This window comes from Falco biarmicus, chromosome 1 (assembly GCF_023638135.1).
Source record: "Falco biarmicus isolate bFalBia1 chromosome 1, bFalBia1.pri, whole genome shotgun sequence".
NCBI lineage: Eukaryota > Metazoa > Chordata > Aves > Falconiformes > Falconidae > Falco > Falco biarmicus.
Genome location: NC_079288.1, coordinates 123,381,203 through 123,407,585, shown reverse-complemented (window position 1 = coordinate 123,407,585; position 26,383 = coordinate 123,381,203). Strand labels below are relative to the sequence as shown.

The 26,383-nt window shown below is 39.4% G+C and overlaps 1 protein-coding gene across 5 annotated transcripts in view; it reads right to left on the bottom strand.

Moving 5' to 3' along the window:
• Positions 1 to 26,383, bottom strand: part of DCTD (dCMP deaminase) — a 63,257-nt gene that overhangs the window by 22,077 nt on the left and 14,797 nt on the right. For 2 of the 5 annotated variants that reach the window (XM_056326374.1, XM_056326372.1), the window contains exon 3: positions 25,905 to 26,003. Coding sequence is in view for 3 of the 5 variants with exons in the window: in XM_056326369.1 (XP_056182344.1) it covers positions 1,418 to 1,452 (35 nt within the window). In the remaining 2 variants the exon portion in view is untranslated. Of the gene's footprint in view, positions 1 to 1,417; positions 1,501 to 25,904; positions 26,004 to 26,383 lie in introns of those variants that run through there. The other 3 variants (XM_056326369.1, XM_056326371.1, XM_056326370.1) reach the window with 3 other exon arrangements.

Here is a 26,383-nt window from a genome sequence, read left to right as displayed (position 1 = left end):
CATCCACCTAGGCTTCACATCAGCTGTAACACCATCTGAAAAAGGAAGACATTTCATTCAGCTACTAAGAAAAAAAAAAAAGTGTACCTTAATGAAAAGTTTAGGTGAGAATCCTAAACCAGAATACATCACCTCAAATTTTGTCATACGACAATCAGGATAGTCAGCTACACAACCATATAGCACAACTGGAAAACTGGTGGGTATCACTTTTTTCCCTTCTCCCCCTTTTTTAAGTTTGTCCTCTGCTTTTTTGTCTGTGATGTCACATGCATTATGTTCCCACTGTATTGTACCAGCTTTTTCCCCCAGTATCAAGCATGCTATAGGACATCAACATTTTGTCGCTCAACTCACAGAACTTAAGGTTAAAATAAAAAGACTTAAAGCATGTACTAAAAATAGGAACTAAACATCTTTGGCAATGCTCTTGCTCCCCATAAGCCAAATGGGATGTATGTTCTTGACGACTTTCAACACCAGCTTCTTCTTTAAGTCTCAAAATTTTGGTTTTGATTGCTATTATACCAAATGAATGTGACATTTCCTTTACCTGAGGTTGTCATCTTTCCCCTCATACAGGTACCGGGACATGGTCATTACCTACTCCTTACGGGCCGGTAAGGTTTTGAGAAAGGGATGAAGGGAAAAATCAACCTTTCTTAGAGAAAAATGATACTTTGTGCACTGAAAATTAACTATATTCAAATTTTTTGTGAGAGATAACCCACCAAACCTGCAAATATAAACATTGCAGAAACACTGCACCCCAACTGCACAAGAATATCCCTTCACCAAAGGTATCTTACTGGCACAGTCACTTCTTTGGCTTTAATTAGTTGCATATCGCTCATGCCGGTCTCCATTCCAGGAAATACCGAACACAAGGCACCCTACCCGCTCTTTCCCCTATCCTCAGGATGACAATAAATAAACAAAGCAAGCAGGCCGCGCCCCGGGCCAGGCCCCGCAGGGGTTCCCAGGAACGCCGGCCCGCGCGGAGGGCCTCCCTCAGCCGGTCCCTGCGCGCCGCGGAGCCGCCCGCCGCCGCCCCCCGCCTCGCCCCTGCCCCCTGCCCCGCGCAGGGCCCCAGCCAGGGCCGGGCCCGCTGCCCCGAAGCAGCCGGTGACCGCGGCGGGTGCCGCCGCTCTCCCCACCTCACAGGCCGGGGGCGGCCGCCCGCCCGGCGCAGGCCGCGACCGCCGCCCCCCCTAAGGGCCTGAACCCCCGGGCGGGAGCGGCCCGGCCCAAAGGGGAGACAGTGCGGTCAGTCCGGGGTGCGAGGGGCGCAGGGCGCTAGGGGAGGGCGAAGGCCGGCGGGGCAGAGCGCGGACACGGCATCACGGGGGTCCCCACACCCGCGGCCCCCGGGCGGCAGCGGGGCGAGCCGACGCGCGGCCGGGCCCGGGCAGCGTACCCGCTCCGGTGGCGGCTGGGCGGCTGGGCGCTCATCCCGGCGCGGCCACGCTCTCCTTGGCCGCTTGGCGCCAAGGCGGCGGCGGGCGGGGAAGGGGCGGGCGGCGGGGAGGAGCGCGGCGGGGGCGGCCCTCACCGGCAGCGGGCACGTGTGGCGGCCCGGGACCGAGCCCGCTGGGCCGGGGCGGGGGGCGCTTCCACCCCGGGGCTTCCGTGGGCCTCCGTGGTGCTGTCACCGCGGTACTCGAGTACGCGCTCTCGTAGTGTTCGGCTGCCTGACCGGCGCTGCTGCCGGCCTGGTGCTTCCACACCAGCATGCAGGTTTTCACCCAGCTCACGCTCTTGAGGTAAACGCCATTCATGAAAGCTTGCCATTAACATATTAACATGTCTAAAACTCCTTTTTTATTCTCTCGATACGAAATGGATGTGGAAAGCAAGTTAAGGTTTATTAATACTCGGCTGCTGCCATGTCTTAGATGTCGCCCAGGACACTCTGGTAGCTGAACATACACATACATATATACACACACATACACCCCATTACAGTGCAAAGTGAGTGATATAATGATAAATATTAAGTGTTGATATTGTTTGTCTTCCATGAGGAGCTGCCTAGTGGTTGCCACAGGGTCTGCCTTCGCAGAGACACTCAGATGGGAGCAAGGTACAGATGTTCACGCTGTGGGGCTGCGAGACATCAGCTAAAGACTGCCCCAGCCCACCAAACGTGCCCGGCTGAGCTCCCACCGGAGGCAGTGACAGATGCAACAAACTCGGTGAGAGCAGTGATGGGCAAAAGGAAAACACTTGCTTCTGAGGGCATCCCCAAGAGGGGATTTGTGAGTGCAAGTGGTGCAGCTCGCACTGCACGTGTGCTGCACCAGTGAGCCGAATGTGGTCAACAGACGTGGCTGAGAGAATGGTTTCCTGCAGCCTGTTCTTCCTCTTCCTCTCCTAGGAGGACACTTCAGCTTGGGAGAAAGGACATATTTGGGAAACATGGCACATAGTAGCCCTATCCCAGAAGCTCTCTTTATAGTTCCTCCTTACTGACCACCTGCATAGCAAATTGCACAGCTGAGGACACCAGGTAAGTTAGTATCACAGAATCACAGAATGGTTTGGGCTGGAAGGGACCTTAAAGATCATCCAGTTCCAACCTCCCTGCCATGGGCACAGGGACACCTTCCACTAGACCAGGTTGCTCAAAGCCTCATCCGACCTGGCCTTGAACATTTCCAGGGATGGGGCACCCACAAATGCTCTGGCCAACCTAGGCCAGTGTCTCACCACCCCCACAGTACAGAATTTCTTCCTTACATCTAATCTAAAGCCACCCTCTTTCAGTTTAAACCCATCCCCCTTGGCCTATTGCCACATGCCCATGTAAAAAGTCCCTCTCCAGCTCTCTTGTAGGCCCCCTTCACATACTGGAAGGTCTCCCCAAAGCCCCAACTCCAACCCTCTCAGCCTGTCCTCACAGGAGAAGTGCTCCAGCCCTCTGAGCATCTCCGTGGCCTTCCTCCAGACTCGCTGCAACAGGTCCATGGCCTTTGCGTGCTGAGGGCCCCAGAGCAGAACACTTTGTGCTCCACGTGGGGTCTCATGACAGCGGAGGAGAGGGGGAGAATCGCCTCCCTCGACCTGCTGGTCATGCTTCTTCCGATGCAGCTCAGGATACAGTCGGCTTTCTGGGCTACAAGCGCGCATTGCCAGGTCATGTTGAGCTTGTTGTCCACCAACACCCCGCCAAGTCCTTTTCCTCAGGGCTGCTCTCCATCCGTTCTCCACCCAGCCTCTATTTGTGCTTGGGATTGCCCCGACCCACGTGCAGGACCTTGCACTTGGCCTTGTTGAACTTCATGAGGTTTGCACGGCCCCACCTCTCAAGCCTGTCAAGGTCCCTCTGGATGGCATCCCTTCCCTCTACTGCACCACACAGCTTGGTGTCATCAGCAAGCTTGGTGACAGTGCACTCAGTTGCAGTGTCCACAGCGTCAAATGTTTTGCACAAGTCCAGTACACCATCGTGTGCATAAAGTCAGGTAAGTCAGGGGACCTCCTATATTCCTATTTCTTCTTGAAGCTATGCCAAAAGCGAGAGGGCATGGAGTGATTAAAACTGAGGAACACACCACTAACATGTTTTCATATTTAGATTGCTGCACCACGTACCTATTGTGTTTTTTTTAACAACTGACAAACCATCAAGTATGAAAATGTTACTTAATTTCACAGGCATTCCTGTTCAGTTGTAACTGAAATTTGGCAAAAGCAGCCTGTTACATTTCAGCTGACAAATTTTCCAGCCCTCAGAGTGGGAAATCATATAGCTATTTCAGTTTGCAAGATTTCTGTTTTCACAATTTCATATGGGCAACAAATGTTCCTGTACGGTTTGTTAATGAATGAAAAAGAACAATTTAAATGCAAGAAAAAGAAAAAAAATTTAATGAAAGTAGCATCACTCAGTAAAGCAGAAGCCTGAAGGTGAAATGAAAGGCCTGATTATGGTTGATCATGAAGAGAGTTAAAGAGCACTCATTTAATTAATCTGGAGAAAAAATTAGTGTAATTCAGTTCAAAAAGTTTTGTACTATCTGTATATGTTTTTCTGTACTCTTGAAATGTGAATTAAAATTAATAGTGCTACAATTACCCATGCCAAATTTGTAATTTTTCATAATTAAGATTCTGTGGACAAACCGTAACAACTACTAATCTTTAAAAAGCAGTGCTTATATGCTGATCATACAGAGTGAATGATGGATTTTCTGTTTTGTGAACACTGATTAGGAGTTCTTACAAACTATTTCCTTCCTCTGAATTGATCATATTTTCCAGCTAATATCTATAAATCCCCAGAACCAAATTCAAAATAATACAATCTCCATTCCTCAAAAAGAAACTCTTGCTCTCTTCTCTCCTGTCAGAGAGGAAAAGAATACATGCTGCAAAATAACTGCTTATATTATTCATCAATGAGGTTTTTAATTTTGGAGTGCAGTTTTCAACTTTATAAAAATACATACAAATTATTTTTGAAATATGAAAATTAAATGTTTTCGTCATGCTTAGCAAATAAGGTTCCATAATAATTTGAAACTAGTCTTATCTCTCCATCTGTTAAGTCCACAAACATTATTTTTTTATTATTATTTTTCAAAGATTATTGACTCTTCTGTCTTGTTCTTCCTCAAAAAGCAGACCAACAACATTCAGCATTCCTAGTAATATAGCAGTGATATATGGACTGAAGAGGAGAACTTCTGCTGGGATTTTAGTTCATAGACTCCTATAGTGTTGCTAAATTACACATCTTCTGTAAACCTAGGTACATTTTGGTTTTCTCCTGTTTTTCTTTTAGAATTATACTGAAAACTTCCCTTGTGGCCAAGTTGTGACTGCTCTTCTGACAATGTGCTATGGAGGTGGCACCTGACATGTCAGCCTCTTCATGCACACAACGGAAGTAGGTTATGTGGTTACAGATATCTAGGGAAAGTTACACCTGGATTAGGTGAAATTTAGGCCAGAATCCTGTGGCCTAAGCATAGGGCTGCACTGATGGCAGATAGCTTGACTTGCTACGGGTGTGGGGCAAAGTCTTGCTGCCTGGTAGGTTCCGTAAGACTTTTCTGGCAGCTGCCGGCTTTGCAAAAATGGGAGCTCCTCTGGATCTGCTGTCTGAATACTCCTCTCCATTAGCTCTCTTATGCTGTGATCTAGAAGATTATTTGTGCCCTTCATCTGTCTCAGAACCATTCTGATCTCTGTGACAGAACTGGAGCGCTCTGACTCAAAGCCCCTGTTAAGACAGGCATGCACTCAAATAGGCTGAATTTCTTTTAATTTCGTATGTGACACTCTAGACCTGTCCTTACATGTTCCTCTTTTATTCCACAGAACGAGAATGTATGTGAAGAAGCATGGAGTGCCTCAGGTAGCCTTTTTATAGGTTACTTTGGTTTGTCTCTCAAGCTGTAAAGTCCCAAGCATGGATCATCATGACCTTGTATGGATGTCAATAAACAATCTGAGCTGATTGCAAATATTTTAGATGCTCTTAAATTTAATTAATTGAATTAATGAGAAGTGATACAAGTTTGGAAAACAGGCTAAATATATAACTGTCGAGATGCTTATATTTTTAGCTACTCCTTGTGAAATTTTCACATCTTCTACCTTTTGTTAATGTTGATAAAAGCAAACTAAGTTGAGTTTGGGGAAACCTCAAGCTTCAGACCCCCTCCCCACTTTCTTGCTGCTTGCCAACACACTCTTTTAACTTTGTTGGCAAGCAAGATCTCTCCCCACATACAGTATATGTGTAAGTTGTCACTCAGACAGTTCGCAATTTGCCAGGATATGGAGCATGCAATTTGGTAGACCACCCTGAAATCACTCTCAAAACTTAAGGCAAGAGTGAAAAGAAATTGCGAATGAACTGTTGTCTTTTTCTCTAATGGAATGAGTTTTTCAGGAACTAATTACTAGATTTGGAGAGAAAGACAAATAAATAAATATGACAATATGTCTTTATATCTTAACATCTGGTTCTTGTCTGTCTTTCACAGAAGTACTTCTCACTGACAGGATAATTTTCAGTTAGAGAAGGGGATTCATTCTTTAGGCAAGTCTCATCTTCCAAATATTTTTCCAAATAGGAATTTCTACTTAAGTTAAACTTTTCCTCCTATACTTGCTTACCCACCAAGAACGTATTCAATACAAGCGCAGCTGCTGGTATACACTGCAGTTCTTAAGAATATGAATTTATGGCTTTCTCACTGATCAAATCACCCTTGTTCCAATGTCAGGCTTTGCTCCGTGAACAAAGTCCTACTGATGGAACCCCCTTGCTGGAAGACCTAAACAGGGTTAGCAGCAGCAGCTTGTTAAGTTAACCAGCCCATAAATAGACTGTAATAAGCTGTTAGGTATTTATATTGTAACATTTTGTATAGGGAGCATTTCAGAGTTGCTACAAGAGTTTCAACTTCAGCGTATAGTTTATACATTACACGTGTACTTGATACATTACATTATATAATTGTGGAACTACTTATTAATAGAGATGGTAAGAAATACAACTTATTACCAGCCTTCGATCAAAACCAAATAGGATGGTATCATGGTAATTTTGGTGCAGATGGAAGCCTGTTGCAAATCCGGTATTTTCAAGCTTGGGTGCCAAAATTCAGGACATCAAAATCTGTGTTCAGATGCTTACTTTTTTACAGATTTGTAAACACTGAATGCCAGAAACTGTTGTGCATGATGATGAGTATCTCTGACAGAATCCAGACAATATTAAGGTATTTCTATGATTTTCATGTCTTAATGGGAATCTTTACTCTATTCTTAGATTTTGAGGGCTTGTGTATTACCTTACCTTTCTGTGGCATCTGTTTCTTGAAAACTAGAATCAAGTGCCGGTTTTAAGATTTCTTCCTTCCTGTCCAAGTCAGACACTGAGTATCACATTCTCAGTCTTGCAGATTCAAAATTTCTTCAGTTTGCTAACTTCCTAAATCCAGCTTTTCACCTCGTTGAATAGTAGTTAAGAGTTTTTTCTGAGACTTGTCTTTTATTTGCCCTTTATTCTGACTGGGGTCACAAATGAGTATATAAATAATACTTTTTAAACAGTCTTCTGTTCCATTTTTAACATTACAGCTATTTTTCATCTCATCTAAAATTTTTATGAGCATCTGTTTTTCCTAATTTTGACTGTTTTCCTGTTTTATTCATACTGATGGTTCTAGTTATAGACAAATATTATCTTCCCAGTGCCCGGATCACCTTGTAATTTCTTTGATATCAGTACATTCTCTAGCTAGATGTGTTCTTTCTGTATGTTATTTACCAATACTTTCTCTGTTTGCTTGGGGTTTTTTAATGTTTGTATCTGTGTCTCTGACCAGTCCTCTACTTTTGAAACCCTTCGTTCCATTCATACCTGCCCTGGCATCCAAATTCCCTGTTCTATGCAAGCTAGTACAATGAACAGGACAAAGATAAGTGCTAGAAAACCAGAAGATACTGCATGTGATATTTTCTTCTATCACCATCCAGAACCGGAAAGCTCAGAAAATCTTGCTAAATTCTCCTTTGAAAAGTAAACTGAGACATAAAGTTTCAGACTGCAAGTATTCTCGCAACCCTAAAGTTGAAGTGTTCTCTTCCAAAATACGAATTACCTTCTTTGCCCACCCATACTCATCATGATCACAGCTATTCCCCAGTTAGAGGTGAAAAATTAATTTTCTGCTTTCAGTATAAAATCTCACTTTTTTGGCATGCTGCTTCTGTACTCAGCACCTGCCTACATACTTCACAGCTTTCTATTTCTTCTGTTACCTTCCCCTTATTTTTCAAGGCTATTTTTAATATCTAAGAAGATTATTTTCTACTTCCATCCCTTCCGATTTGGCATGTTTTTTCTTTCGTGATGCAGTAGCTTTTTACGTTACTTCCATGAACTTTCTCTAAGTCCCAAAATCTGGTGTAGTGTATCAATTTGCAAAAACTCCAACTGGACAGTAACATCACCTGTAATCACCACATCAGGCACATTCTGAAGAAAGAAACCTTTACTCTTCCATCACATACAAATAATATTGAATACATGTATCCCTTCATGTCTGGACAACTAGTTTGCTCTCTGTAGTTTTATTTTTTGTTTTCCTGATATAAATTCCTTTTATGCTTGCCTCCTTTAACCTCAGTGGAGTTTCTTTCCAAGTTCCTACTTGTTCCTTTCAAATTTTTCTTTGTTTATGATAAGCTTCAGATTTCCTTTATAGAGAGTTTTCCTATTTTTATGTATAAATGCCTGTCATTTATCTTAGCTGTATCTTTAGATTTCATTATTATGGTGTGATAATACTTAAATCTTCATTTAAGAGCTGCTATACAGAATCATCTTCTTACATCTTTATAGGGGATTTAGCATGGAAAGTTTTAAGTAAACAACCTAAATCCACTCTCTGATAGGAAATGAATTACCCTTTCAGCTAACTCGTGGACTGGGGTAAAAAAAATATCAGGATTCTTAAGATATAACACTTCAGCTAGAAAAGAGACACAAAAAGAGCTGCTGCAATCATCTTTTTTTTTTTCTGTATCTCACCTCATCTTGATGAGATCTCTTTGACCTACTCGCCTTTCAAGTTTGCCAATATTCCCATTTCCCCCAAATACCCATTGGCACCAAAGGTGTGTTCCTTTCTCCGTAGTAACTGCTCCATTCCTCGGACGTAGCACTGAGAGAACTGTGAAACAGGAGGCATGAAGCCTTCGTTTAGTAACATACTGAGTGTTAGCTTGATAGCAGAGCAGAGGTAGCTCAGGTGCCACTATCATGTAATATGTGATTTCTTTTCATCTCTTCTAAGTTCTGGCTGTTTCCTAAACTCATTGAACTAATTACAGAAGAGCAGCTAGCAGCCACACTGCTTTAACTTGCCAATAATGAAAAGTGAGCCGAAGCTGTCAGGAAATACCTTTGACATCCCAAATTCAAAGAACTGGAACTCTGTGCTCCCTCTGTAGATATGAGGGGAAATACAATCATTAGTAAACCTAATATATTTTGTAAGCAGAGTTGGCAATATGATTCATTTTCAAGATTTCCTGGCATTTTCCTATTACAACATTTTAGTTGTCTGCATTGGACATGATTTGTTCAGGCTGAAAGAACCCAAGCTGAGCATTTGCTTCTACTAAAATTATTTTTTATCTTTCAGGTTGTATCCATATTTTTAATGCTATTGTAACTTTAAAGCCATTATAAAGAAAACCATATTCACATTAGGAAAGCATTGACTCAGACGGCAAAGGCAGTATATGGTAAATGAGGAATTCTAACGTGAAGCCACAGCAGCTTCATGCTATAGAAGACAGATGATGAGGTAAAGAAGGCAAAGACTGGGATGCGATCTTTGAAGCACGAATCATTAAGGAATTCAAAGGTGGATGGGCTATAGATTGTAGAAAGGGAAGACAGACATTAGTTAGATATTTCCAATTCTTATTTCTCAGAATACAATAGAGTATTATTAAGGTTCAAAGTACTGAAGAAAAATTGTCTTCCGAGACCAGCCTTCACAGAAGCCTAGGGAGATAAAATAAACAACAGATGTACTTTATTTTTTTCAAAACTGAGGAAGCAAAAGGGAACTGAAATGCGATATTCTTCATTTACAGGAAAGTAAACTAAAATCCTCCCTATTACTTCTGCAAAAATTCAGTGGGTTCTATAGGGACAGTAGCAGGGAGAACTCCAAACCTCTCCACTGGTATATATGTCCTCTGGGGTGAGCATTTTTCCACAGAAGATGAGTGTCTTACACAAGTCAAATGAGAAACAGGCCAAAAATAGTAAGAATTTGTGGGCTCTGTGAAAACGGGCTAATCTTGTTAGTACAACTTTTGAGAATAAAAATGTTTCCATGCAAAGGGTCTGTCAAATTGACTTTAATGTTTTTCTAAAGGATTAGAGAACAGAGGATTCTTGTTGGGAGATACTGCATAGGTCATTTTGTTTGTACATTTTGTGTTAGAAAATTCTTCAAGATTTTGAACCAGCGCTTCAGCTGATCTGCAGTACGAGAACCTGAAAATATCTAGCACAATGGAATCAATATCAAGCAATATTTTGTCTCTGAAAGAAATTCAGTCTGACTGAGAAGAGTAAGAGCAGTGTAAGGAACTGGAGACTGGCTAAAAAGCTGGATACAGAAATTTCCTGTAAAGCAGTACAAATTAGTTGGTGTCACCAGAGCAAGAAAACCATAGTGACAGAATAAAATGTTATCAAGGTTTCAGAATACTTTATTATCACCACCTTAGGTCACTAAGCTTCACCAGCTATATCCATCAAGTTTGATAGCAGTATGTATGCTCACAGCTGAAGCTAGAAGGTGCAGTGCTTTAATGTACTAACGATTTACATTAAGACACCTGGGTTCAAAGTCAGTTTATGACAAGAATAAAATGGGTTTGTTGGTCTCAGCCTGCTCTCTAGTGGACAACTGCACATAAACTCAGTCCTGAGAAGAATCCCAAGAATAAGATTTGTTGGCCCAGGCTTATGGTGAAATTCATATTCTCTGAACAACACTATTCAAAATAAAATTAAACTGGATATCTGTGCTTTCTGTGCTACTCTGAAACACTGTAAGATGAGACATTTCCATCAGCATCTCTTAAATACTATATTCAGTATTCTTGTTACCAGGATATGAAAGGATACAACAGAAGGGGAAGCAGTACAATGGAAGGCAGCAAAGGCAATTAGATGCTTCCACGCTAGGGAGAAATGACATACTGCCCTAACAGACATATATAATGTTTATGACTAGGTAAAATATTTGTCTTTATTTACCCTTTTTCATAATACAAGACATTGAGAAACAAAAAAATGTGACACACATAATAATGATAAAAGAGAATACTTTCTTGATACCTAATTAACCTGTGAAGTCATGTCTGAAAGACATCTTGGAGACAACAGCTACAGAGGTCTTAAAAAAAATTATGCTGTTATATGAATAATAAGAAGAGCAACAGTTATGTTAGTATTAAAATGTATGAGGGATATAAACTCTCATGATTCAAGATATAAAACAAACATAAATTGTCTAGAGCATGGGAAGGAACTACACCCACAGCAGTTTTATTTCAGTAGTATGTCCCATACAATGGTTACATTGACTTCAGCTATGAGTTTTAGATTTGTGTAGTCTGTGATACTTCCTATGCTTCCAAGGTAAATTCCTTAGTGACTCATTCGCAGAAATCGGCTGCAAAAAATTGTCTGGAATGCTGACCTTGATTCAGGTTATTCTCCTGTACATTGCTTAACCTTTTATTAGTGAGGAGAACAATACTCACTGATATCCAAGCATTTACGATTACAATCATATGCCAACTACAGAGGCCAAGTAAAAATGTTGAGCTAAAGTATCTTTTCAAACCTTCTTTTTAAAAATAAAAAATAATGTTAGTTATCACTAGCTTATAATTGACCATAACACATATATATATGTATGTATGTATAAAACCATATACACACACTATATTAACACAGTTTTTCAGAGTCTTGAGCTTTGTCCTAGTCTAAACTGACCATTTCATTATTTTTCATCATGTCATCTACCTCACTTACTTGCAGGAATTTTCGAACACTTCCGAGTTTTACAAGCCTACATTTGAAGTTCAAAATAAACTTAAAATTCAGTTGTTATCCAAATGAAGTTTACCTTAGGGAGCGGGTACTGCTTACCATGTTTATAATGCTATATTTCTACATTTTTCATAATTCAAAAAAAACACAGGTTTTTTTTCAGTCTACTAATGTCAGAGCAGCCTCTCTGACATTATTCTGATTCCAAATCTAGAGAATCATAATTTTTAATAAGCAAATAGTTTTACTCTCAATTTTGCAAAGAAATGCAACTCCAGATATTCTTCAAAGTGCAATTTATCAAACATTAATTTCCATTGCTCTCTCTCCATACTAATTATACTGTTAGTTTATCAAAGCTCTTCCTTCTATGGTGCTTTCATAATTACCACTTCTGATTATTTTATTTCCAATCTTCTGAAAGCTGATGGTTTACTTAAAAGTTGAGCCAGTAAATGCTAGCGTGAAAAGTTATCATTCACAGAAAAACATTTTTTTAGACTTTGTAGAAAAACAGTGAATTGTAACTACTTTTAAAAAGTGAACTAAGTGAATCTGAAAGCCTCTAAAATCACAAGGCAAATAAAGTCACATCTTAATTTATCGGGGAAGGGAGCTGACTCATAATTTCTGCTTATGTGAAGATGACAGTATGCTTCCATGAGTAAATTCTTACTCCAAAATTATGTTTTTATGGAATAGCTTGACAAGTATGATTTCCTTGAGGATAAAAAAAAATAATTAGAAATGTTAAATAGGACCTAAATTTGTCAAGCATAATGCAGAGGAATGAAACAGCTAAGACTCATATAACTTCAAAAGAATTTGAATTATGCATTTAAATTCAGACTTATGGCATGAACTCAGATAATTACCAGGAAAATAGCAGCTTTTGCAGTCAATAACAGGCATTGGATTGAGTTTGTCAATTTTTCTGAGCTGACAAATGAAAGATGATGGCTGCTGAAATGAGCTGCAGATTATATGAGAACTATTATGGTCCATAAGAGCTAATGATTTTATTCTCAAAGCCTGAAGCTGTGAGAAATATTAATAAAGCTATTTATATTTAGCTAGTTGTAGTGCATCAGGTACCCAGTAAAGCAAGGTTGCTTGATGGAGGTAGTCTTCTGTTTCCACTTGACATCAAACACAGCTTTCTAAAAATGTTTTTCTGCTCTATTCTCCTGATAATTCAACAGCAGTAGGACCAAGAAAACCCTGTCAGAGGTACTGACTGCTTGCGCAGAATTTCTGTTGTATTCATGACCACCCGCTGGCAAATATTAATGAACAGAACAAAAATAAGCGAGATAGCTATAGCTCAAAATGGATAGTGCTGGAAAGGGGATATAGCAAGTGTACTGGTAAAGGAGAAATCCCACCCATAATAGTGGTGCCTTACTGCTAGAGGGCAAATAAGTAAAAAACAGTATTTATGCTATGCAAGATCTTAATCTTTAGTTGTGATCTTACAAAAGAGCTTTACTTTCTGCAGAGCGGAGATCTGTGCATCCTAAAGGAGGAACATACTGTAACCATGACTATATGTTTCAGGTATATAAACCACTGGATGACAGCTCAGGATCAGCCAAAGCTGATTAAAGCCTCAGGAATCTTATCTCCTCAACTTTTGTGGGAGCCCACTGTGACAAGCTTGTCTCTTTGATGCCAAATTTGGAATATGTCAGAATGGCTTAACCCTACCTGTTTATTTTCACATTTGACAATATTTTTTTAAATTTAAGTGGTAGGCAGGATCCAAGCTTTCCATTTTTTTGCTGGTTTCCATCACTTGGGAAGTGCCATGGCATGGAAAAAAGTTCTAACTTTTGGATTTCAGCTGAAAGCTGAAATCATTTCAGCTTCACCTCAGCTTTACCTCTTCTTCGAAGGGTTTCTGGACTGGGTTGCAGAGAAACATTAGTAAAGAACGTTAGATGCCTGAAAAAGTACCATAGAAAGGAAGTGAGAAGAATCCCAGCCTGTTGTTATTTTCACACCTCATTATTTTGAATAGTCATCGATTTTGAATGCCATAAGTGAACTGTCTTAGCCATGATACAGATTTCCCAGACCAGATGGTCAGTTCCTCTGTACCCAAAGGTATAGTATACTTCGGAGAAGCAGGCCACCACCCTAAGCAGTGGACCTTCCTACGAGCCTGACTGGTGGATATGTTACCCAAGGCATACAAGGTCCCTTGCCTGAGGCTGATGAGAGGAGAGCCCTACAACTTCCTTCTGCACAATCTTGTAATCATTCACTGCACTCATCACAACTGATTTCAGCACAGAGGCCTCGGTACTGAGCCATTCCTTTTGGTTCTGCTGACCCTACATGTGCAAGATTCATGAAACAGCTATGTCACTGAACAGATACAGTGAAGAGTTGTCCCTGTTGCTCTAGCAGGGAAGCTTGAGGCACATGCTACTCTCTGTAGTTTTACCGTGTAAAGCATCACTCCAATTACCATCGTCATTCCAGATACAATGTCAGAAAAGTCCAGTCACTCCCCACTGCTATGGTCCCAAAATGTCCGTGAGAGTGCCACAAAGATACAAGTAGGGACACTTGTTCGTCAAAACCAATGGTGGTACAAAGGAGAGAAGCACAGGGCAGCTGCATGAATTAACTATCCATGGGAGCAGGGGAAAAAGCAAGGTCACATTAAGAACACAGAAAGTCCTAGAACAGCACAAGCACATATCCGCCCATATCTCCCCACATCTTCATTTCTTTGTTCTCTACAGACCCAGCTCTGAGGAATGGAATCACGCCAGGAATCTCCTTCGACAACATCTAGACTAGATCATGGTCAAGGAACAGCTCCGGGCTTACACCCAGGAACTTCTTCCCTACAGTTTTGTTTTAATGACAAAAAAAGTAACAAAGTTAAGAAAGAGGAAGATTGTTAAAAGGAAGTGAAGGGCAGCTCAGAGTCCCAACTCTGTCTAGGTACCAAGGAACCTATTTAAGGATACTGTAGTAGAAATACCTAATTTCTGTTAAGAAAGACTTCAGAAAGGTGAAAGGAAGTGGGCGTAACTAACCAGCAGGGTAAGTGAGGTTGTTAGAAGCAAAAATACATCTTTGAAAATGCTGAAGTCATGTTCAAATGACACAGGAAGAAAGAGTTACAAACTCTGGCAGGTTAAATGTGAAAACATAATAAGGCAGACCAAAAAGCATCTGAAGAATAACTAACAAAGGAATCAAAATTAATAATCTTTTTCTCTACCAAACGCATCAGGAGCAAGACGTTTGCCAGAATCTGCAAGGCCAGTTCATTTTCAGGACATAAAAGTGTACTCGGAGAAGACAAGGTCGTTGCAAAGAAGCTAAGTGAACCCTTTGCATTGGTGTTCACTGAGGAAGGAACTGGGAAGATTCCAAAATCAGAACCTTTCTTGGCGGGGGACTCATCTGAAGATCAGTCTGAAATTGAAATTACTGTAGAAGAGATTATGGAATAAATAGATAAAGTGAAAATCACCAGGACTGTATAGTATTCACTCCAAATTTCTAAAGGAACTCAAGGACGAAAGAGCTGAATTACTCACAGCAGGGTATAACCTATTGCTTAAAATTGCTTTGCTTCTGGAAGGCAGCAGATGTGACATCAATTCTTTAAAAAGGTTCCAGAGAAAATCCGGGGAATGGTAGGAATGTAAGTCTTATGTGTACTGGGCAAATTACTAGAAACTATGACAAATAACAGAATTAGGGGACACCTGGATAGATCTGATCTATTTGGGAAAAGTTAGAATTCTGTTGGGGAAAATACACGAGGAAATGACAATACAGGGTCTCAGGAGTTGTCTGGGCTGGGCTTGACTTGAACTGATTTTAATTTTATTTTTTTCAGTGTATGACAATCATCTAGTGGTTAAGTGGGTATTGCCTAACTGGGTTGAGCTTGGTCTGTGGATACTCTATACGAGAAAAGCCTAACTGTCTCATTGTAAAGTTCCTTTTTACATGGAAAGGGGCTGTGACAGGCTGTGGGGCAAATTTCAGACTCTATCAAGGAGAAGGATGCAGACTGTAGTAAGAAAACCCAAGCAGACCCCAGAACAGAGCGGAAGGAAACTCCTACTGTGAACATCAAACTCCTTCCAGCACAGGACTCAGGAGGCCAATGACTCGTAATTGTGACCCCCCACAGGGGCCAGTGGGACATGCAGAAGGTGAGCACAGCACCTGAGAAACTGAGTAGAAACAAAGAAGTTTATATAGACCAATTTTAACTATTGTTAATGTATTATTTCTGTATTAATGGGGTAATTTGTACCATTAGATTATTAAAACATTAACGGGACTAACACTACATTCTTACATCCTCTTTTAAGGCATGACCCCTTTAGCCTGTAACGGGATTGAATGTAACATGAATCCAGCCTCAGGCTAGGGCTAGTCCTAAGGGCTAGGGCCAAGGTTTGAAAAACCAGAAAGCTTACAGGGGGTGATGAGACTGATGGTAGAAAAGGGACTGCAAGGAAAGGTAGGGCAGGTGTTCAGGAGATTCCCAGGGAGAACATCATACAAGGGGCCTTAAGCATGCTACGAGGCTTCAGCCTAAGCCTACTGTTAGCCTTCAACAAAGTTCAGAAAAGGCAGTTGAAAAGAGTGTGCTTCTTGATTCAACATGCACAAAAATGTCTACAAAAGCATAAAAGACCTCTCACAGGTAAGTTCCAAGACTTCTGCCATATAGCTCTTTTTAGAATCAGAGAATCATAAAACCATTTAGGCTAGAAAAGACCTTTAAGATCATAGGGTCCAACCATAAACCTAACAGTGTCAAGTCCACCATTTGAACCTGAGCTCTGGCTAGGCTATGATTAAGATTTGTTTCAATACAATCCTGACAGGGATGGTGGGACTGAGAGTAAGAACGTGAACTCCATGGGAGTAGAGGTCAGGCCTTAAGAGGTTCCTTAGGGACAACATTAGGTTAGGAGATCCTGAACCTATCTAAAGAACAAGGGCTTAAAAAGGGAAGCTTCCTGCATGGATAAATAGTTGGTTAAAAGATGAAAAAGAGAGCATCAGAGTAAATGGTCGGTTTTCATAATGGAGGAGGTCACAAGTGGTCTGCCTGAGATATGTTCTTCAGCATATCCATAGATTACTTCGAAAAGGGAGCCGATAATGAGATGACAGTATGTGCCAGTGATAGCATTAAAGTAATGGTTAGTGGGACAAAGGTTTGTGGTGAAGAACTGCTGCAGTCCCAGAGATCAGTGACCTCCCTAAAGATACAATACAATGTCTCATCTTTGAAGGGGGTGAAAGAGAACGTGCCAGGAAGGATACCCACTGGTCCAAGATTATGTAGACAGAGATGTCAGCTCTGTCACTTCACTATTTGGCCCCACAGTTACAACTACATCTAGTGTAGTTCAGGAGGCTTTGGGCTTGCGTGGTCCAAGAGACCAATTGTCATGATGGACAATCACCAGGGACGAGAAACTCTCAAAATGCAGTGCCAGGACAGGTCAGCCAGTGTGGTAAAAGCATTAAGTCACATGAATGACTGGAGAACCAGTCCTCTAAGCTAGAATCTGAGGCCGACTACCAACTTGTGAAGTTGGCTATAATGGTCAAGTTTATGTGACCATGCTTTACATGTAGAACACATCTATGTTCTCTCTGCATGGACAGTCACAAACTCGGGCTCCGTTCTTCTGATTTCACACAGCCAAAGAGATGCTTACATTCTTCTGTATTTTTTGTCCTTATTTAAAATTGATATCAATTAATAAAGCACAAAAAAATGAAGTATAAGGAAAAAAAGTGTTGCTAACAAAAGCCTGCATCTCCCTTAACATGCCCACAAAATTTTCAGTGAAGTCAAAAGAACAGCATATGGCAGAAGTCTCAAATCAGACTTCTTTTCACCGTGAATCCCTACGGAATTCATAGGGGTTTCAGTGGCAAGGAATTTTAAAGGAATTCCATTTCCAAATATATAACAGTCTAATAGGTTGGAACAGTAATTCTTCTTCCATCAAATTTAATGGGTACTTTTTAGATTTAATGTGTTTGTGACATTTTTGCAGACTCGTATTTCCTTTGTTGTCTTCACATTGTTACAGAGTCGCACCCCAGGGTACTTTATGAAACTGTAACTGATATAAAAACTTGATTGGCAGATTTTTGTGTGTAAAATATATGTTTCATGACATTTTAAAGTATTTCCTGATGGAATCTACTTTGTTCTGTATTAGGCTGTAGTTCCTTTTCTGTTATGTGAAAATATATTTTTGCATTGGGTGCAGTACCAAATACATTGCTTTAGGTACTGTCAGTAAAATATTAAATATAGCTTATGGCACTGTGACAGGTATTCAAAAATACAAGAGGAACATTTCTGTTATGGTAAACTGCCCAAACTTTCCATGCAAATAGAATCTTCAGTATTTTGGTGTGAAGACTACCAAAATGGAAACAATGCATAATAAACTAGCTTAATTTCTTTGAGGAAATGAAAATAAAAGTGGACAAGAGTAAAGAAGTATACATTATTCATTTGGATTCCAAGGAAGCTTTTAATCCAGTACCAGATACATTATTAATGAATTGGGTAAGAAGGTAAGGAAGTAATACTCAACTGGATAACAAACTGGCTTGCTCACAAGGTCAAGGAATGACCATAAATACAAAAGGAAGATGACAAAGCACCACAGAGCTTAGCATTAGATTCTCATCTTCATCACACTAACAAACTGGACAGAGCTTCAGGGTGTGCAATTTGGTGTGTCAGGAATACAGCTGGTCATGAACATGAATATAGTTCAAACTGAATGGAAGAAAAGTGGATATGTATATGCCATAGAAGTGAAAATTTAAAATTTATAAAAGTAAGCATAAGGAAGTTTAAAAACTAACAAAGATTATGCCCTATGTTATGGGCTGTACTGAACATGTCAAAGACCTGGCAGTGTTCAATACAAAGTTTAAAACATAAGGTAACTAAATAAGTTATTATATTACATTATGTTAAAACGATTTGGTAAGAATGTAAAATACCACAAAAATACGAATAGCCATTCAATACCTGACAGTAGCTAGAAAGGACAAAAATTATATGCAGAACATGAAGAATACTAAATCCAGACTCATAGTACAAAGGAATGTGAAAAGAATTGAAAACTAGAATATTAGTTTGAATATGTCCCGGGAAGACGCAGATTAACAGTTCTTCCCACCAGTTTACTTGTTTGGCTGGTTTTGTGCACTGAACTGTAGGCATATTAATGACTGACAAAATATCAAAATGAATTTTTCTCTTTCTCCAAGAATCTTCCAGTTATTCTCAGAAAATCAGAAGGTAATATACAGGTGAAGGACAGCACTTGTTGGAAGACTGCTGTGATACTTCAGCGGGAAAAAAAAGGTCTTTCATAAATGCTTATATTAAGCACCAAGTGATGTTCTTCATTGCTATACTCTCTAACTAGTGCAGTATATGCTAAATTCATCACTGCTCTATATATCCTTGCACTTTCGAGTGTTGCAGTGTGAATTCCCCCTTAAGGTGCATACTCAAGAGCCGTGAGTGCAACCAGTGCTCTTGCTACCAAATCCTTGATTTACCTAAGTCACATGGAGGTTTAGTCTTCCACCTGCCTTTTCAGTTTCCAAATGCAGCCTTTAGGAGAACCAGTTAGACAAGATTAAGACAAGTGCAAGCTACACTTCAGCGCATCTGACCATACTCATTAGCATCGAGATGGTTTATTCTTTTGACAAAAGCAGCTCACACATAAATGTTTGGCTGAAGCTTAAGCAAAGAAATAAGTGATGCTACATGAAGAGCTCACAGAGGCACTAAGTCTACCTTGTGAAAGATATAACTAAAGTCTACACTAAGTCTACTCTGACTGAAAATTCACAACGGTAAGTGGCCAACTTGGTCCATAATTAGGGACTGTTTGTGGATTGTTACATCTTTGCATCTGGGACTAATGCTTGCCCTCAGGCAGTTGTCTTTGTTGAACTGTGCTAGATGATGATTTTGCTTTGTTATTCATCCTGCAGCAAAGCAGCGTGAAACCTGCAGCTGTCCAGACACTCTAACCTGTTGCTCATCTTCTGAGACTCTGAGTCAATTCTGTACACATAAAACTCATTCTCCACTCTCCATATTGCTTTTTCATAGATTTGAAATGTCAAGATCTGAGACGTCAGTATTCTGCAGCCTCAAGCCAAGCTAACTGAAAGCTAGAGGACGAACAACATGAGGTTATGGCTTGACAGAGTTGTCTCTTTGTCAGCTTCTATCAGGATTACTATATTATGACTGGTTAACTTGTATGACAGACAAAATTCTGGAGGGACTGAGGGTAGGGGGAAGAAAAAAATATAAACAATTATTTCAGAAAGAAAAGACTATCATACAGGGTTACTACCTTCTGTTTGGTGTGCCAGACCAGCTAAACCATAAAACAGACCCCTCCTCAACAAAGCAAAACCAAAAGATGCCTGTATGTTCCCTAGTTTTCTTAGGACAGAGGTTAAATGAGGATAGTCATCACACCTCGTTATTGGAAGGAATAGTAAGTAAGACAGTAAGTGCAGCCTAAGAAAATTAATAGAATAGAACAGAATAGAACAGAATAGGGCAGAACAGAACAGGACAGAGCAGAGCAGAACAGAACAGAATGGAATAGGATGGAATAGAACGGAACGGAACGGAACGGAACGGAACAGAACAGAACAGAACAGAACAGAACAGCACAGAACAGAATAGAACAGAATAGAATAGAATAGAATAGAATAGAATAGAATAGAACAGAACAGAACAGAACAGAACAGCACAGAACAGAACAGAATAGAATAGAATAGAATAGAATAGAATAGAATAGAATAGAACAGAACAGAACAGAACAGAACAGAACAGAATAGAATAGGTCTTTTTTCAGTGAGTTCTAACCTTCACTACCTAGAGCAATACAGCTGCCTTCCTACTGATGTCAGATGCCTATGCAGAAAATAGGACTGAAAGCAGTGATTGTGGGGGATCCTTTCTGAGAGGTTTTTGTGCTGGGGATCATGGTACTGAGAAGAAAATAAACCTCCTTGCCCCATGTGAATCCTTCACACAGCAAGGGGGTGAACTAATTTCTCCCATGCTGGCCTGTTCTGTGTTGGTCTTTGTAGATTCTCTACATTATTAAATTTTTCTAAGTCAATACGGAGTGTGTTTATGGTTTACTTTTATGATTCTCTTGAATTAGTCTATGACTGTCCTCTCTTAATTCTTAACATATCTCAGATATTTCCATCATTTTTCTGGGTGATGGTAATATAAAGGCGCTGTCAAACTCTCTGATGAATCTCGGATTTATACTTCATATCTAATATTCTCATATAAAATTTTTCCTCCGAGACATTCAGATATCCACCTCTGGAAGATTTCCAGATTTTGTTTCCACACATTAAGATGCAAATTATCCCTAGTTTCCCTCCTTAAAGGAATCTCCTAATGGTTCTTCTCATAATATTGTCAGTTTCTAACTTTTGAATGCTCAGTTTTGCAATACTAACGGCCGTTTTTGGTAGAACATGCAAAACAATCATCTGCTGTTAGCACAACTGGCATCAGTGGTATTATTCTTACTCTTTGTGAGTACAATGATGAATACAAATAGGCCAAATACATTTGTGAATAGTTTCTTGGGATCCTGTTCTGGACAATATTCCATTTAATTATATCTTTCACAAAGCTTTTAAGACATCCAGAATATTTTTATAAGTCTTTCTAATAGGTCGGAATAAATATAATAATGTTTTAAATAGGCATATAGTGAATGAAGCTATGAAAATGAAATGAGGGTAGAAGCAGAAATGGAAGCAATCTTACTACTGTACTATAAAAAAAAGACTTCCTGTGAGTTCCTTGCTTTATGTTCTATATGGAGAAGAATTAATATATCAAATGTAGTTACAGGTAGCTAATTTATAACTAAATGGTCATCAGCTATGGTCTATGTGGTGGTCTTGAAAATTTTATTTTATGTTCTCTACTTTTATGAACAATCTGTTTCATCCCCTCAAATCATAATTGACAAAAATTATGTTTCATCCGTGATGTTTGCAATAAAAATAATATGGTTTCAGGCATCAACTGACAACATTATTTTTTGAGCACAGGGGAATCATTAATCTTGAGAGACAATCAACTGCTAAATCAATTATAAAAATATAGGTGCTTTCAGTTAGTTTTAATTGTTCATTATCACAAGAAATTCAAACACTTGGTGTAGCTGCCTAAGGCACCAGCTAAGCAAATCTGTGATGAAGTTCCAACAGTCTGCAAGAAAGTAAAGCTAAAATATTTGAGTAAATCTTATCCAGGAACAAATTAATAGAGCACAGGTTGCCATACCCATTATAGCTACACCCAACCTCTATTAGCCTCCTCCATTTCGTAATTCCACTGAAATTTGAAGCACTGAAATGTAGTGGTAGGTCTTATTCATAGCATTTACAGTAACGGTTTTCCATAAAATTGTGTCGCTTTATTCTTGTGGTCCACCTCCTTCTACTAGGAAGAAACAAAACCAAAACCAAAACCAAAAAACAAGCCAGAATTCAAAGGAAGGAAGAAATAGCTGATGCGGGTGGGGCATTACCAAATCTCCGTGAAGTCCATGGGCCATACCTCAGCCTGCTGTACAAGAAATTCTAGTTGCCAGCATTAGTGAAGGAATTATTCCAAGTATTACTGCAAATCACATATTCCCTTTAGATTATTACTGGCAGAATTTTAAAATATTTACCTTATTTATCAGCTCCCGTATCTTCTCTTCTAAATGTAAACTGTAATCAATAAATCATCAATACCTCACTTCTTTATTCTGTGGGATCTAAATTATATAGCTTTCCATTGTTTTTACATATATGTGTGTGTGTGTAAATATATATGTAATGCCCATCCTTTCCGAACCCATCAGAAACAAACATTGCTAATCAATAAAGGTGCACCTATTATTTGGGAGCTGTGACTACTTCTATATAATGAGTAATTAATTTAAATAGCAAAGGATAAAATGGCAAAAGTTTTTTATGCAGTCCAGCTTTGAAATGTTACAGCTTTGAAGATGAATGAAACTAGGTCCAATGTTTAGGCAATGATTTTATTTTGTTGTGAACTGTGCTAATTTGTTATGAGAATAGAGAATGCTCAAATTTCAAACTCTGTGTTACTGTAGACAGAGAATAGAACAGAACAGAACAGAATAGAACAGAATAGGTGTATGTTAAAACTCTCCTAATTTTGGCAGTGGTTTTAAAAGGATAGAATTGTGGGATGCATTACTACCAAAAATTATCTTCCCCTTCCTGATTTTGTAAGCTTTTAAGTGATTAATAAGGAATGGCAAAACTTAATAAAAACAGTCTTTGTTTTTCAGTATTGTTTTTCAGTGAAATGCTTCCTTCAGGGAAAGTGAGATGGTTAATGAAGCAACAGCAAATGCTGAAGGTACAGCTTGGCATACTTTCCATAGTGGAAGCCATGTGGAGCTTGTAGCAGGCCTTAGGCTGGCTTTTTGAGTATAGCTATACTTAACCCGCAGACTTGAACGGAAGTTCAGTTTACTTAGGAATTTAACTAACTTTATTTCAAACCACAGGGAAAAAAAAAAATAATCTTTAAACCTTCTTACTACTACTCCCAAATTTATTTTAAAAGTGTCTTTTGATAAGAAAAACTAACCCATTAATCTGAATGACAATTATTACCGCACTTAAAACTAAACCACTTAAAGTCTGGGAGTTCTTATGCAAAAGTTTAAAACTATTATACTTCAAATTAAATTTGAAGGTATTGAATATTGAGTTGCCTTTTTTTTTCCTCCCATCGTTTTTAATTACTCGTACATTTGCATGAAAATAGGATCTTTATTTCTTGAAAGCTCATCTGCTCCTGCTGCTTATTCTTCATTGAAGATGTCACATGCAAAGGGTTAGATCTTCAGGTGAGGTAGAAGCAAGAGCAGATGTGCTTAGAAGAAAGAAAGTTTTTTATGCAAATACTATTTTAAATAAAACAAAAGAGGGTAAAAAGTGAAAATACATGCTTTGAAAGCAAAATTCCAGAATCTGTTCCAGGAGATACAGATGTCCCTCCAAACAAAAGTAATTTTGAACTTTAAAACTGAATATATAACATGGAAATATAATATAAAACCCTGAAGATTAATTAGATCACTGTTTACTCAAAAAAGCCCCCTAATTTGATACTCATACCCTTACTGTACGATAAGGAAACACAGGACCCTGGCAGCAGTCAGGTTCATGTAAGCCCTCAGAATAAGACTTCTCCTGTAAAAAAGTTTCTTTTTTTTTGATGGTCCTTTCTTCATTTTTGATGGTCCTTTCTGAAAGAAATGGCTGATTTCTGTCTGAAGAGAGGCGTTTGTATCATAAAAATCAACCAGTCACATGCTTATGCCTTAGTGTGAAGAAACCATGAGCAGTCAATACTGCATGAACATAAACAATGAACTACCTATGGGTTGCTCCGTGTGCAAATCCAGTTGAAAGACAGTGGTGCAACTCAACAACTTTTGAGGGAGTTTGCACCACCACGGGTCTGTGCTTTCAAAGAGAACTGAAGTTATTTAACATCATATTTAATAGACAACCCCTGCTTCCATTTCTTGACAATGTAGCTTGATTCCAGCTACCAACAAAAAATTGAGTACATGAAAATAGTAATGAGAGCCTGGGCTGTATTAGAAGTATGAGAAAAGCCACCAAAGACTCACGCACTAAAATAAAACTGTTCTGCTTTAAAAGACCTATTGTGCTTTACCAAATCTTACTGAAGATTAACTGTTCTTCAGATAGCTCTGCCCAGTTAAGTAACAAATGTGGCAATTATGTCTGACAATCATTGCAACTGCCTGCAGCCTATCTGAGAAGCACCCTGAAGTTCATCACACTGCAAGCACCAGACTGGTGATGACAGTAAATGAGTTGTTATTCATCAGGTATTCCAAAACTGTACAAACCCATTTCTTTGTAAAATGTTTGCTGGGTAAATCACATTTTGGAACTACAAAATGGCACCAATGATCTCCATGGTCAGATCCCCAGTCCATGTAGGGTAAACTAGAGGCAGTGCTGCCTCTCTGCTGAAAGGGGGGAAGGGGAAGGGGAAGGGGGACCGCTCTATCAAAGCATCAGAAGTGCTATTTGACCTCATTTCTTCTGGTATAGAAAATGCCACAGAAGCAGAGGCAAAGCCCAGAGAGTATTTTACCTGCAGCCAGGAAAAACTGACAGTGCACTCAAGATACTCAGATTCAAATCTGCAATACAAATGAATTGCTACTAATAAAAACAAAGCACAGAGCCCCTTTTACATTGTTTTATCCTGTTTAAAAGACAAACATTTGCATGCTGCAAGCCTCAAATGGATAAAAGCTACCATGAGAACTTATAAGCCATCTGCTAGCTTCCTAATGAAGCCAGTAACTATTATTGTTTACAGTTGAACACCGGGGGTCATGTGTATTTGCTGTAATGAAAGAATCAATGCATCACTGCAGATGCTAAAAGAGAACTTTTTTTTTTCCAGACGGCTAATTATAAATACAATAAAATAGCAAATTAAAAAAAAATATCTGTTCATCTCCATAGAGAAATAGTGCTTGGCACACCAAATACAAAATGCAGCACTGTTCTCTTTTCTACTAGTCTCCACTTGACAGACTCAGCTTACAGAAACAGAATCACAAAAAGTTACTCTTCAATACTTAACAAACAGCTGATCACCAAGGAATGCTTAGCTCCTAATTCTCTAATCTTTACAAATCTCCTACATTATTTAATTGTATTGTTTATCTGAATGTGATGATGAAGTACGCATTAACAGATATCTCTCCATTGCTCTTTCACTCTGTTTCTCTTGCTAGAAGACACCAAGATGTATGAAAACTTGCTTCAGTTGAGCTACTAAAAATGTCCTGAAGTTTCTTAGATCTTTTTAAATGTTGAAAAGAAACAGCAGTGATACAATTAATATTTAGCTTACTATTTCATCAAACAAAAATACACTTACAAAATACACAAAACTTACACAATAATGTTAATTCCCAACATTTAGTAAAAACAAAGAATGATAAATAATTGGGCCTTTGTACGTGATGGAATTCTTAAATTCAGTGAAAACAACTTATTAATTTTGACATCTTGTTAATGGCCTCTATTGGCTGTAAAAAAAGTATCTTAATTTCAGGAAATTTCCTAAAGCCTGTGAGTCAAGAAAACTTACTTGCTTTGCTCAGTCGAAACACTGCAAATGATTCCTCATTGTCCTCTGATATCAGCGCCATGGGCGCAGCCTTTTCGCAGCTCATTTCACTCATTCCACCTGCAGCATAAGCAGAGGTAATTATCTATCATATGGCTAAAATGCAGTATAACATTGTAGCTAGATGGGTTGCAGTAGACAGGAAAGCTATATTATTGTAGGTAACAAAACAGTAAACCCATAGGAAGGAATGGGAACAATGTTCCTCTTTTACAATAATAAATACTTGTAGCAGGTTGCACTCAAGGCAGAAATAAAGCAGGCTGTCAGCAGGAGAACACTGCTTTTTTAAAAAATAATTTTGTCTTTGTATCGTGGCGATGGCCAGGGAGAGATAGCACCAGGTAGGTCAGGGTGGGCAGAGTTCATTAGTGAGGCCAGCGAGCCCAGAGGAGCATCCCTGGGAGAGACCTGTTAAGTCTAACACTTGGCTCGCCTGC